At 39.4% G+C, this 14,077-nt stretch overlaps 1 protein-coding gene across 1 annotated transcript in view; it reads right to left on the bottom strand.

The window, feature by feature from the left end:
• The window catches only part of ZDHHC17 (zinc finger DHHC-type palmitoyltransferase 17), a 74,019-nt gene that overhangs the window by 28,301 nt on the left and 31,641 nt on the right, over window positions 1-14,077 (bottom strand). Inside the window, exons 4-9 of the mRNA XM_054399476.1 lie at window positions 11,073-11,150; window positions 9,402-9,546; window positions 8,116-8,180; window positions 6,237-6,399; window positions 2,542-2,667; window positions 780-922 (exon numbers count right to left, since the gene is read on the bottom strand). Coding sequence (XP_054255451.1) covers window positions 780-922; window positions 2,542-2,667; window positions 6,237-6,399; window positions 8,116-8,180; window positions 9,402-9,546; window positions 11,073-11,150 — 720 coding nt within the window. The remainder of the gene's footprint in view (window positions 1-779; window positions 923-2,541; window positions 2,668-6,236; window positions 6,400-8,115; window positions 8,181-9,401; window positions 9,547-11,072; window positions 11,151-14,077) is intronic.

Consider the following 14,077-nt stretch of genomic DNA (forward strand, 5'->3'; position numbering starts at 1 on the left):
GATGGCTTGTCCAGCACAGAAAGTCAGGATGGCTTGTCCAGCACAGAAAGTCAGGATTGCTTGTCCAGTACAGAAAGTCAGGATTGCTTGTCCAGTACAGAAAGTCAGGATTGCTTGTCCAGCACAGAAAGCCAGGATTGCTTGTCCAGCACAGAAAGTCAGGATGGCTTGTCCAGCACAGAAAGTCAGGATGGCTTGTCCAGCACAGAAAGTCAGGATTGCTTGTCCAGTACAGAAAGTCAGGATTGCTTGTCCAGTACAGAAAGTCAGGATTGCTTGTCCAGTACAGAAAGTCAGGATTGCTTGTCCAGTACAGAAAGTCAGGATTGCTTGTCCAGCACAGAAAGTCAGGATTGCTTGTCCAGTACAGAAAGTCAGGATTGCTTGTCCAGTACAGAAAGTCAGGATTGCTTGTCCAGCACAGAAAGCCAGGATTGCTTGTCCAGCACAGAAAGTCAGGATGGCTTGTCCAGCACAGAAAGTCAGGATGGCTTGTCCAGCACAGAAAGTCAGGATTGCTTGTCCAGTACAGAAAGTCAGGATTGCTTGTCCAGTACAGAAAGTCAGGATTGCTTGTCCAGTACAGAAAGTCAGGATTGCTTGTCCAGTACAGAAAGTCAGGATGGCTTGTCCAGCACAGAAAGTCAGGATGGCTTGTCCAGCACAGAAAGTCAGGATTGCTTGTCCAGTACAGAAAGTCAGGATTGCTTGTCCAATGCATATGCCAGTAAAACACTCTATGTGCACACTAAACAGACATTTTGTGACAAAATACTTACTTGGAAAGAAACTGCACCATAGCCCAAACACCACCATACATCAGCCCTTTAATGAGCCAAGAATCAATGTCTAGGTCTGCTATAAACCCAACCAGCCAAATGACTAGGAAAGGAGTACCCAGCATCACCTTCTGACGGAATTCCTATGGGAAAACAAAGAGCGGTAAGTAATTCCACTTTTAGGAACCGGTTGTACAATAATATTCTACAGTAACTATGAGAGTCACAAAACTTGGAAATAGACTTTCAGGAAGCTTGATGTAGGGTAAGGAATCTTAAGACAATTTTGCCATCTTCTATACATCCCCCCTGTATAGGTCAGAAAAATCTCCAAGCTTCCTGAAGTTTCATAGCTAATAATTTTATTCATTTATTTTATTTAGCAGGATGGTCTTTCAGAGACTTTACCAGAATGAAGGCAGCAACAGCTCTTTCTTAAGAATCTGCCCTAGTGTATGAAGTACTACACAGCACACTGAACTTGAAGAACTGAAGTTACACATGTAATTGAGTCACACTGTAGAAGCAGTAATGAAGAAAGGACTTGTTTTGTGTTACACTGTGTGGGTACAGCTCCTGATGAAGGCACTGGACTCTACAGAGAGTTCTAAAAGCACAGTCACAATGCACAGATCACTTCAAGGGCTGTAGCCAGTGCTTGACTCCTCAAAATACAATGCATCTTTAAAGCAAGAAGCTGTAACATATCAGTGACAGCAATATTTCATATCCATCACAATACTCTGCCTGGTAAGAAAATATTAACTCATTATGAGTTATCAAAATATAACCAGGTAGACACCTCCACATGCTAGAGGAATATGCTACCCTTTATGCTTTCATTGTCTGCCTCCTACTCTCTAGAGTATTAAATAGCCTGAGAAAAACAAGGCCTCCATTTTAGAGATTAGTGTAGTACATTATCAAGAAGGGCCATGAGGATGATCAGAGGGCTGGAGCACCTCTCCTGTGAGGACAGACTGAAAGAGTTGGGGCTGTTCAGTCTGGAGAAGAGAAGGCCCCAAGGAGACCTTCTTGTGGCCTTCCAGGATCTGAAGGAGGCTACAAGAAAGCTGGGGAGGGACTTTTTAGGATGTCAGGTAGTGATCAGAGTCTGGATAATGGAGCAAAACTAGAAGTGGGGAGATTCGGACTGGATGTTAGGAAGAAGTTTTACACCATGAGGGTGGTGAGACACTGGAAGAGGTTGCCCAGGGAGGTGGTGGAAGCCTCATCCCTGGAGGTTTTTGCAGCCAGGCTGGATGTGGCTGTGAGCAACCTGCTGTAGTGTGAGGTGACCCTGCCCACGGCAGGGGGGTTGGAACGGGATGATCTTCGAGGTCCCTTCCAACCCTGACAGCTTCTTTCATTAAACACATGATACTACATCAATAGAGAAGAGAACAGATTTCAGGGTATCTAAAATTATTCTTTCCTTAGATACCAGAGAGTCAGCTCTGTGAAATACCTGGCTGTCCCCAACAACATCAGATCACTTGGTCCTTTCCTAGCATTTAGTACAAGAACTAAAACCAGATGTGTGGGAGCTCTGTGTTTTCTTTCCAGCTGCCTTGAATAAAGCTTGGTTGGTTTTTTTGTTTGTTTGCTTGGTTTTTTTACATTTTGCAATCATTTTTGTCATAACATAAAGATGTTTCCTAGAACTGAAACATGGAGAAACCAGAACTGTTTAAAGAAACACACGAGCCTAAGCCAACAGCAACAAAAATATGAATTTATAAAGTGTTACACTACTTCTTACCTTATCAGCTTTTAGTTTTCTCAGAAAAGATGGACTGTCATACCCCTTTGCCTGTCTTGCTTCTTGTAGATGATTGATCATCCAAACATTTTTCCTCTGTTTTGCTAGATCAAGTGGTGATTCACCCTGCCAGGAGCATAAAAAAAAAAAAAGTGGGAAACCCCCAACTTAAAATTGGCAGGTAAAAAAAAAATACAGTTTAAATCAGTTCAAGCTACATTCTGGCATACATTTTGCTCTGCAGCTGACTTGACACCAAACATCATTCATTCTTTTTGGCCTTCAACTCTCTTGTAACAATACATGCACAGACAAATAGAATCTTGAATGTGTGATCCTGACAATATGTATGTCCTGACATAGCAATAATTGTTGCCTTTGGCATAACACATCTGTGCTTGACTCTTCTACACACAGTCTGCTAGTCTGTAAATGAAAAGACTGTGCTTCTCCTCCAGCTATTGACAGGCAGCAGAAATCAAGCAAAGAATAAGAACTGGTGACCCACTGGATCATGGAAGCTCTCCCAGTCTAAAGTCTGACTTCTCAGTTAGTTCTGTGCCATTTTGGCAGAGTGAAGTTATTAATATCATGGAATGTTTCTATAAGAATTTTTTTCCACAAGACTGTTGTTCTTATATTCATCTCAGTTATTGAAATCCTAGGAAGAAAAGAGGAAAGAGTAAACTGATTGCTCGTGTCCAACTCATTCAAGCACTCCTTTATGCTTAGCTTGTGCTAAGCCAGCAGTGGTTCATGCTTTCTCTTTTCCTACACTTCAGAGGTCTGACACAAAGCAAAAGAGAAACAGAAAGAGAGATACAGGGTCCAAAGGTGCCTACCAGACTGATCTGATTTTATTGCTTTTTAAACATTGAGGAAGAGAGCTAAATGAAAGTTACTGACTGGGTCTAAAATTATAGAGGAGGCGAGAGACAACCAACTGCAGGTACCTCCAGCTTCAGTTTTGCATTTGACTCCTCCTCTCTTCTACTGGAGTTAACTCCCCTCCTAAACAAACCATTCATGGAGGCTTGAAAAATGGCTGTATCCTCCATCGCTCGGCCCCCTCCTAAAAAAAAAGTGAGACAGGTACCAGAAACTGAAATTACCCAGAAAGGGCAATAATAACTACAGACAGATGAGATGTCAAAGTTTAAAAAGCACAGTTAGCTACCTATCTCCCACAGAAAGATAATGGGAATTGAGTACTTAACTGCCATTTTTTGCCTTTGAAATCTTTCTCCAAATCGCTAAAAAGAGAGTAAATAGCACTGCTTATGAGGTGAAGCGATTTGCTACTTAGCAACTCCTTTTGTGCAAGAAGCTTAATTAGCAAAAGCAGTTTAAGAAAAAGTAACTTTTTGACTTAACTTGGCTTCAGAGTTGTTTAGCCAGATGTTTAAGAAACAGATTAATTTCAGCCTCCATAGAAATGCCTGAAATCAAACTACCATCCCTGCTTCATCACGAATTTAATAGAACCCTGAACTGCTAATATCTGGAAAACTCCAGAGATGCTGCTGCTTTACTGTCACCTTATACATCCAGACTGCAAAGAATTACCTGTAGACAAGCAATCCCCTCTGGGGGATCTCCCAAGTAAATCCTGAAGTTGTCTTGGGCTCCAGCTGAGCATCCCTTCCACTAGAGGGCCATGAGACACCTAGGAACTGCCTAGATAAAAAGATCAAGGGAGCTTTAAGGAAATCTTTGACTATGCTGCTCATCATCAGGCCATTTTAATAATTTTCTGGTAGCCACAGGGATGGTGGATCACTGAGTTGCTTAGAAAGAAAAAAAAAAACAACAACAAAAACAATCCAGGGACTTAATCCAGTATCACACTTTAGTTTGCATTAAGGCTTCAGTAGTATACATTTAAAGTGTTTAGACAGAAAGAATGATCTGAAGAGTCATTACCATAGGGAAATTTCTATGTAGATTTCCACAGACAAGCCCCTAGATACATTGCCTAATGCAGAAACTATATCTAAAGATTTATGAACAGATTTTTTTTTTTTTAATTGAAAAATTTTCCTTAAACCATAAAAGATCTTTGAGGTCTCTGCCACTGTCTAGTAAAAAAGGAACTTCTGCTTATATTTAAATAAAATGCACATGTTTCCCCTCAGCTCCCAGTTTTATGTTGACTCCCTGTGAAACCCTGTCCTCATCTACCCAATCTGTCTGATGGTGTGGTAAGGTAATGTCCTTAAAAGATGAACCAAGCAAAAATCCACTCCATGAAAAAGCAGCTTCCAACTCCAACTGTAATCCACTTCTCAAAAAAGTATCTTACTACCAAGGCAAAAGTATTATTTTTTTGTACAGCACAACATAAAGAGGATAAATAATACAGAGAGGACAAACTCCCTGCTTGCATCCAGCTTTAATCTACAGTAAGAGAGCTATTGTTCAGATACTGAAACTGTCACACAAAGCAAAGACAGCACTTTACTGAGATGGCTGGCTCCAATGTATTCCAAACCTGAGCAGCCAGCAGCACACACCTGAGAGCTGTGTGCAGGGAGATGTTAGACTGTACCTGGACTCAATGGTCTTGAGGTGTTTTCCAACCAGGCAGTTAGACAGACTGCCTAGAGCTTGTAAGAAGGTCAAAGCTCACAGTTAATATTTCAGCCACTTCATAATTCAAAACAGATGAGCAGCTTTCAGCCAATATATTGCTTCAACCTTAGCTGCTTTACTACCAGTCTTGGTCAGTTCCATGGACTACCTGAGAAAAGAATTTCACTAGACAGTGCTGCAGATGTCTGAAAGCAACTGCATCAGAAGGGAATCTCACAATTCTTTTTATTTCTGAGGAAACACGCGCCAGACCACTTAGTTCTGGCTCAAAGGAAAAACTTCTTTCTTTTTTTTTTTTTCTCTGAACAAAGGAGAAACACAAAACTGAGTTTCTATGTATAGGGGTTTTATAGAAAACCCAACCAGATTCTTATGCTTTCTGAAGGTTTAGTATGACCCAAATCAGCATCTGTTACAAACCCACTGGCAGGATGGCAAAACTGCCACTGCTAGAATGATCTTCATCCTCTGAAGATCCTAGAAACTTGTGAAGGCTGGCAAGAAGCCTCAACTCCACTGCAAATGACAAGCAGTGGCTAATGAAACTAGGCAATGTCTTCTGGTATGACTGAAAGATACCGTGATCCAGCAGGTTTAAAAACCTATTTTTCTACTGACCTCTGCTGTCTGTCAATAAATAAGGAGAGACCATGAACTCCTTCAGGCTAGTAGATACTGGTATTGTTAGGCCTCCAACTTCCTTCTTGCCACTGGGCAACATACTAGAACATGTCATCTCTCTGGAAGAGAGCAAAGATGTCTCACATCTCACTCCAACAGTCAGTCATCTCAGACCTTCACTAGAAGGCACTCAGTCAGCTTTCCAATTTTGCATCCAAATGCATGGATCTTCACTCAGCCAGGTTAATTGCACAGGCCACTTCCACATACTTGCACACAATCACTGGTGAAGTGTTTGCATGAGTCCTTTTGCAGGTACAGATTTAGTGGGCTGTGCATCACTGTTGGGAGAAACTGACCCCCAAATTAAACATCTTCATGATCCCATCATACACACAATAATCATCTCTACTGAAGATTTATCATCAGCTCTGTTAATTCTGCCTCAATCCACTCACAACGGAAACAGACCAAGGGTTTACCTTTATATTTTGAGCATCAACATTAGCTCCAGCTTCTAACAGAAGGCTAATAACTGTAGTATTTCCTGCTAGCACAGCCCAGTGCAATGCTGTGTTTTTGTGATACTTGTCTCCAAGATTAACAGAAACATTAAATGTAAGTAGCAATCGAGTGGGATCCACACTAGAAAAGAAAAGTCTTGTTAGATCTACAAAAAATGAGCTCAAGTATGTACAAATCACTGTAAATGAGTTCACTTTTTACAAATAACTTTGTCATAGAAAAGTGACATTTTTCTGCTAATGATTATGAATGGCTTAAGTTCCCTTCTCACAAAAAAAAAAAAAAAAAAAGCAACCACAACTCTGTTGACTTTTAAAGGAGCTTGTTCTGGGATGCCATGAAACACATCTGTTAAATGATCTGGTTTCACATTTACCAAAACCTAAAGGTATTAACAAACTTGTAAAAACGTGCAGATGATTATATACTTGGCAGGTTGCAAGCCAAGTTTGAAACATGTGATATTTCCACCTCACGTTCCAAAATGTTAAAATAAAATAGGATGACAATGTTGGCAGTGATAGGTGTTTGTGAAAGCCAGTCTATGCTCCTCTCAAACAAAAAATTGATGGAGAATAGGCCCTTCTGAGCAGGAATTGAATTCAGACTAATTTGCTCTTTGGAACAGTGTTATTTGACATCATTTTTTCCCCCAGTCACCTCCACAGGAAGATTTACTTTGGAGAGTCCAATTCTATAGTAATGAGCACTTCTGTGCAATAGCCTCTCTCTTGAATAGGTTGTTGTACTGGGTTTAGGAAATTTCAAGTCAATCCTCTTCATAACAGCTCTCATGGTGCTGTGTTTTGGATTTGTGACCGAAGCAGTGTTGATAAAACACCTATGTTGTAGCTGTTACTAAACAGTGCTTACACAGCACCACGGCCTTGGCTGTTTCCCGTGCTGCCCCAACAGCAGGTAAGCTGGGGGTGCACAATAAGCTGAGAAGGGATACAGCTGGAACAGCTGACCTCAACTCAAAGGCCTCTTCCAGACTACACAATGTGATGCTCAGCAATAAAAACTGAGGAAAAGAAGAAGGAAGGGAAGGACACTCAAAGTTACAGTGTTTTCTCCTCCCAAGTAACCATTATGCATGATGAAGTCCTGCTGACCTGGAAATGGCCAAACATCTGCCTGCCAGTGGGAAGTAGTGAATTAATCCCTTGGTTTGCTTTGCTTGGATGCACAGCTGCTACTTTATCTATTAAACTGTCCTTATCTCATCCCACGATTTTTCTCTTTCACCCCTCCAATTCTCCTCCCCAGCACACTCTGGGGGACTCAGCAAACGGCTGTGTGGGGCTGAGCTGTCTTCTAGGTTTAACTCACTGCTACCATGAATGAAGAAAGATGAAGTGCCAGTTGTGTAAAGAACACTGAGTAGTTAAAAAAACCCAAACAACTGTCCAAACCAGTTACTGCTACTGTGGCAGGTACAGCTGCCCTGAAAAAAAACCACAAAAACCTGACAGGCACCTAGTAAATGGCCAAGGCTTGCTAGGAGCTGATAAAGACCAGCTAGAGCCTTGGAAGACATTAACTGGCTCCCAGAATCTCTCCCTCTATTTTTGTGGTATTTGCTGATTAGAAACTGACCACAGTGTATCTTTATGAATGAATGCACATTTTGGTTCATCTCTCTAGAAAGCTTAATTGGTTGTGCAGTTGTATATTCCTAACTAATATCCAAAACTAATTTAATTGTATCAGAAGTAATTAATAAATCCACTTTTTTGGGTGGCTGAAGCTACCTGTTTTGTGCGTGCCTCTGTGACAATTATATACCACTTAGTTAACATCAAGAGAAAGGTAAAAATTGCAGTGAAATATTACCTATGTGTTCTGTAAGCTGCCCACATTAAAGGTGTCATTCCATTTTGATCCATCATATCTACATCCTACAAAAGGAAAAGGAGAAAAATAAGTTGGTGAGTTAAGTAAGCATGTTCAAGATGCAGGAGAGGCAAGGGTGCAATCAGGAACAGTGTTTTAGGAGTAGTCAATCGACTGGGAGAAAAACTGTCAAGCTTGTAGTACATAATAAGATAGTATTTAAAAAATGAAACCAGATTTACAGAATCACAGAATCAACCATCTTGGAAAAGACCTCAGAGATCATCAAGTCCAACCTATTACCTAATCCCTAACACCTCCTGACAACTAAACCGTGGCTCCAAGTGCCACAGCTAAGCTTTTTCTTGAACATCTCCAGGGACGGCGACTCCACCACCTCCCTGGGCAGTACATTCCAAGGGCAAATTACTCTTTCTGGCAAGAATTTCTCCTCACCTTGAGCCTAAACTGCCCCTTGTGCAGCTTGAAAGAATACACAGAACACACAGGTGTGAACTGCATTCGCAAGACTGTAAAGTGAGAGGAGAGCCTTAACTTTTCTATATGGCTTACAAAGTAAACCAAATTTGTGCTTCAGGCACATCTCTGTAGGTGATTAAATCTACAAATCTACAAATTATCTACAATAATATTTGTATTGTATTGTACAAATTATCTACAATATTTGTAGATAAAAATATCTACAAATTACAATGTGGGGTGGGAAGCCAAAAGCTGAACATGCATACAGAATGAAGGATGGGAGACAATGAGAACAGTGACTAATACAAATGCTACATATACACACCTTACAGATCCAGCAGTAATGTAAGAAGCTAGCAAGGAGGTTTGGGGTTGTTTGCATGTGTAAATAAATACAAACAAGCAAGTAATGAATAACAGCAATAAATAAAAGCTGTGGATTGACAACTCTTTGTCATTAGATTCTTCACCCCTGTATAGCTTGATGATTCTGTGAAGATGTCTACAATATTTGCTGTCATTGTTCACATTTCAAGATTAAATTAATTAGAAATACAGAATGCTGAAAGAATAACTGCTAAAATCTCCAACTACTACACTCAACAGGTATGAATTAAAGCCAAAGTACTCAGGCAATTAAGTTAGCAGATGCCACATTAATATTGCAGTCCACAATAAAAGACATGGAATTACTTTTATCTTTAGTCAGACAAGTAATTTGCAATTCCTGAATGACAGGTACAGATTTCAACTGGTTTTCTCCTCTGAGTAGAAGCTATTTAAAAATACTGCTTAACATTTACCTGTCCCTTTGCTATCAGGTAAGCAACAATCGAAGTATGTCCAAACTGGGCAGCCAAATGAATACAGCTGCATCCTTCTCCATCAATTAGCGACGGATCTGCCCCATACTTCATCAGCTGTACGACCATGGATAAGTGACCCTGCCTAAATGTAACAAAACACACAAAAAAAAAAACACCAAACAACTGAATAACTACAGCCAGAAGAACTATCAAGACATGACCATAACAAATATGTTTAGCAGTCAATGACACCCGTGGAGCTGCCACCCTGAGTCGTGCTTTGAAAACAACAGTTGTCATGATCTGATTTTTTTGCAACTTGAGCAAGCAAATTCTTTCATAAGAGCAAATTCTCTGCAGCAAGTACATTCATCACATGCAATTCACTTCAGCAAGGTGTATAACAAGAAGTCACTTAACAAAAATAACCAAGTTATTAGTTTGGAAATCTAGCCTACTGTGCCTTTTTTCCCAATCCAAATATGAAATCTGCTATTTTAAGAGGTAACAAACTGGCTATATACTCACACTTTCTGTGGGGCATATGGTTTGCCTTTCCACCATTAAAAACAGTAGTGAAATAAAAATAGGGACAAAAGAGGAAAACTGAAGGCCTACACTTCCTCCACACTATATTAAAAGCCTAAGCATCCTTTTGGCAAAATGAGCACGAGCATATTCCTGGTGCAGACAGAGTGTCTGTTTAGCACACAGTTTCTGTCATGAGAAAAAAAGACCTTTTCAATCAGTCAGAAGCAGCTTTGGACAATCCTTTGCAGAACAATAGATTACACATATGAACACTAGGATATTTAATCAAGCTTTTGTGCTGTTAAGGGAGAATTTAAAAGTGTGATCTGTAAGAAGAGGAAATACACAAGCTAAAATCTTTGACAGAGGCTAACAAATAAGTCCTCATCTTCAGTAAACAAATTATTTTGATACATTAAATGTTCGAAAAGCTGATTTTCCAAGTCTCCTTTTGCAGTCTATAGTTGAAAATATTTATATGGAAATTATTTATATATATTTAGTGTTCCTTTCCTGCCTATCTCTAGGTGGTTGTCTGAAGGAGCAGCTACTATGCAAAAGCTGTCTTCAGTTTCCCCAAGCATTCACTGTTCTCAGATCATCTGCTATACCATAAATCTGATTTTAAGTTCATCTTACAAAAAAAATCCACAATCAGAATAGAACCTTGCAAGGATAATGCCACACAAAATCATCCCAAGCCCAAGTGCTGCTGAACTTCAGAAGACAGACAAATACAAGATCTCGAAAGCAGGTGAGTACACAGTCTAATTTTAATTTACTCCTTTTGCCATCATGGCAATCATCTTCCTCTACATCAGGAAGAGGTAAGACCAAAAAAAAAAAAAAAAAAAAGAACCATATGGTGAAAGCCACTGTAACTCAGACACACCATGTGCACAGTGTGCCCAGTTATGAGTGACTGAATTAATTCTTTTACAAAGCATTCCCATAAAATACAGCAATTTCATAAATCAATCAGTAGCAAATTCCAATTTAAGCAAAAAAACAAACAAACAAACAAAAAAACCCCAACAAAACCAAACACAAAAAACCCAAACCAAACCCAAAACACAACAAAACAAACAAAAAACCCCACAACAAACCACAGGATAATGTCAGAAGACTTTTCCCCACCTTGTTGCCCAGTGAAGTGGGGTAGAATTTAGATCTCCTCCAAGCTGATCAACAATAGCACCTTTTGATATATAGTATCTGGAATAAAAGAAATAGTAAACATTATTGCTTGTCTTGGTTACATATATAGGACACACAGTAAGCAGGCCTGATGTTATGCAAAACAGACAATTACAGACCAGAACCCTTCCTTGCCTTCATCTAACTTTCCTTTTTAGAGGTCATGCACACACATTCCATTTTTTGCCTCTTAGATGTGGGTTGGAGAACACAGGCACTTCCTACTGTTTTAAACATGCTGCTATTTCCTCCTTTGGTTCTAAGGTAAACCAGAATTAATTGCTATAGATAGTAGCACAAACCGTGCTACTACAAAGTATTTCATGAAGCAAATTCTTCTACTATATTTAGGGGTTGCTGCATCAAAAAGAATTCTGAATTACTGGTAAAAAAACATGATGCCAGAAGGCTACCATATTTCAAGACTTCACAGAAAAAAAAAAAAAAAAGAAGATCCAGTTCAACAAACAGCAAGGGCCCTGCTCAATGGGCATTGTTCCAAGACCTCACACTTCAGTCATGCATTTAGCCAAGTCCTAACACTTTTACCCACTTCTCAATTGTTATTAATCAAAATACAAATACAATTGAGTATTTAAAAATCCTTCTAAATGATGGGCTATAAATTACTTTTCCCTCAAGAACATCTACAAAGAGATGAGCTATGTGTGGGAACAAAACAAGTTAACCACCTTTAACTGTAGCAACTCAGATACATAATTTCTATTCCTTTTTTTGTGGTACTTTTTCCTTTGCTGTTTTATAGGGGACACTAAACCAGCAATATGACTTTTTCTGTGTTTAAAGAAAATGCACACCTTATAAAGATATTAATGGTTTAAAAAACAGGCCTTCTGAGAAGGCTCCACAACTGTATAAATCAATGAAAAGAAGTCATTAGTAACAGACCTTTGAAAAATACCATGTAGCTACAGATTCCTAAGTACCTGTGCCTGCAGAGTTTTCTCTTGTTAGTTTAGAGCAGTTTTTTTAGTGGTGATCTGTGGAATCTTGAGTGTCTAATCTGTCTCAATGTAGTCAGGAATTACCAACTTCCATGTTTGTGAGGCAGGAGTCAAGAACAGGAAAAAATGCTGTTGATATTAGGTCCTCTCAGATACATCTAAGCCTGGATGGTGCTGTTATGTCATTCTGTGGTTATGTTCTGTTAAATGTAATAATTCAATTTTCTATTTCTTTTTAGCCATCAGATTAGTCACTACTTGATTAGAGATCGATTTTATTTCTACCTAGGTTGTTTTTATTACTGACTTCTGTTTAAACTTAGTTTTCTAGCATCCATTAGCTTAATATTCAGTTATGTAAATACATTTGGGACTTGAGTGAAGTAAGGAAAATTGCTTTGCAACTAGCATTCAGTAGGATGTAGGATTCAGGCTGTGGTATTGATGTGAAATGATCATGGATTTTATCCAATATTGGTGCATCATTTCAGTTTTATCCTGCTTTTGTGTACAATAATACACTGTCTGTATCTTTTATGTTGATGATTAATAGCATCCATTAGCTTGATATTCAGTTATGTAAATACCTTTGGAACTTGAGTGAAGTAAGGAAAATTGCTTTGCAACTAGCATTCAGTAGGATGTAGGATTCAGCATGCGGTATTGATGTGAAATGATCAAGTATTTTATCCAATATTGGTGCACCATTTTAGTTTTATCCTGCTTTTGTGTACAGTAATACACTGCCTGTATCTTTTATGTTGATGATTAATAGCATCCATTAGCTTGACATTCAGTTATGTAAATACCTTTGGAACTTGAGTGAACTAAGGAAAATTGCTTTCAAAATGTCTGTCAGGCATGTATGAATGGTGCTTTCCCACCCACACAGGCTGCCCTTCAGATCTTCAGCACTGAGTTGCTGGCCTCTCAATTTCCCTTACATGTTTCAAGGCAAGTGTTTTCAAACAGAAGCCTTTGAAAAAACATTACACTAACAACCTTCCTTTTCTTCAGTGCTTATTGAACCAGTGCGTGAAACTTCAAAAACAGCCCAGAAGTTACTCTCAGGAACAGAAACTGGAAAAATGCATTATGTGTCCATGCTAAAAACACCTAAAGGAAAAGTCCTTTTACACAGCTCCTTTAGAGCCATTAGACACAATGCAAGGCTCCAGCAGACTTGCCAAAGTCATACAATCTCTGGTTTGTATGACAAACAAGATCTGCTCTGATGGAGGACAGTCCAATGCCAAAGGAACAAACCTGCAACATCTCTGCTTAAAGTGAAGCTTTTGGATTTCTCAGTGAGGATAACCAAAGATTTTGGGGGAGTGTTGATTCCATGGAAGTGAAAGGACAAGGTGTATGTAAGCTAAAGGGACAACACAGTTTTGTTGTGAAGTATCATGTACTAAAGTATTGTGCAGTATCAGGTACTAAAGTATTGTGAAGTATCAGGTACTAAAGAACAAATTTGGAAGACACTGAGAAGCTAATTTAATCCCCCTTGGGAAGGAGTTCTAAAGGAAATCTTGTCTAGAAAAAACACAGTACAAAGAAATTCACAGTCAAAGCTTAGATCCATCTTGCTGATATGACAACTATTCATAGGGAGAGGAACATTAAACAGATTGTCTTTGTTCAAACCCCAGTCCCCACAGAAACACAGAATATGTTCAGATTCTACTGAGGAGCAATGCTGCTTACTGCCCAGTGCATTGTATTTAGTAGGAAGAACTTAGTTTGACAACTGGGAAAAGACAAGGTGATGATCTCCTGCCAGGTGGCACACTGAAATAACATTTCATGTTTCCTTAAAGGTGTTCTTAGACTCAGCTGAGATTTATCACTTCACTTCAGTTTCAGTACACATAAACAGTGAGATTTTTCTGCAGAACCACACTGAGAACCTTGTACAGGTTGATCTTGCAGAAGGGATTTCCTGCTTGGTGAGAATGTCCCTGGAGAAAGGAGGAA

This window comes from Indicator indicator, chromosome 3 (genome assembly GCF_027791375.1).
Source record: "Indicator indicator isolate 239-I01 chromosome 3, UM_Iind_1.1, whole genome shotgun sequence".
Taxonomy (NCBI): domain Eukaryota; kingdom Metazoa; phylum Chordata; class Aves; order Piciformes; family Indicatoridae; genus Indicator; species Indicator indicator.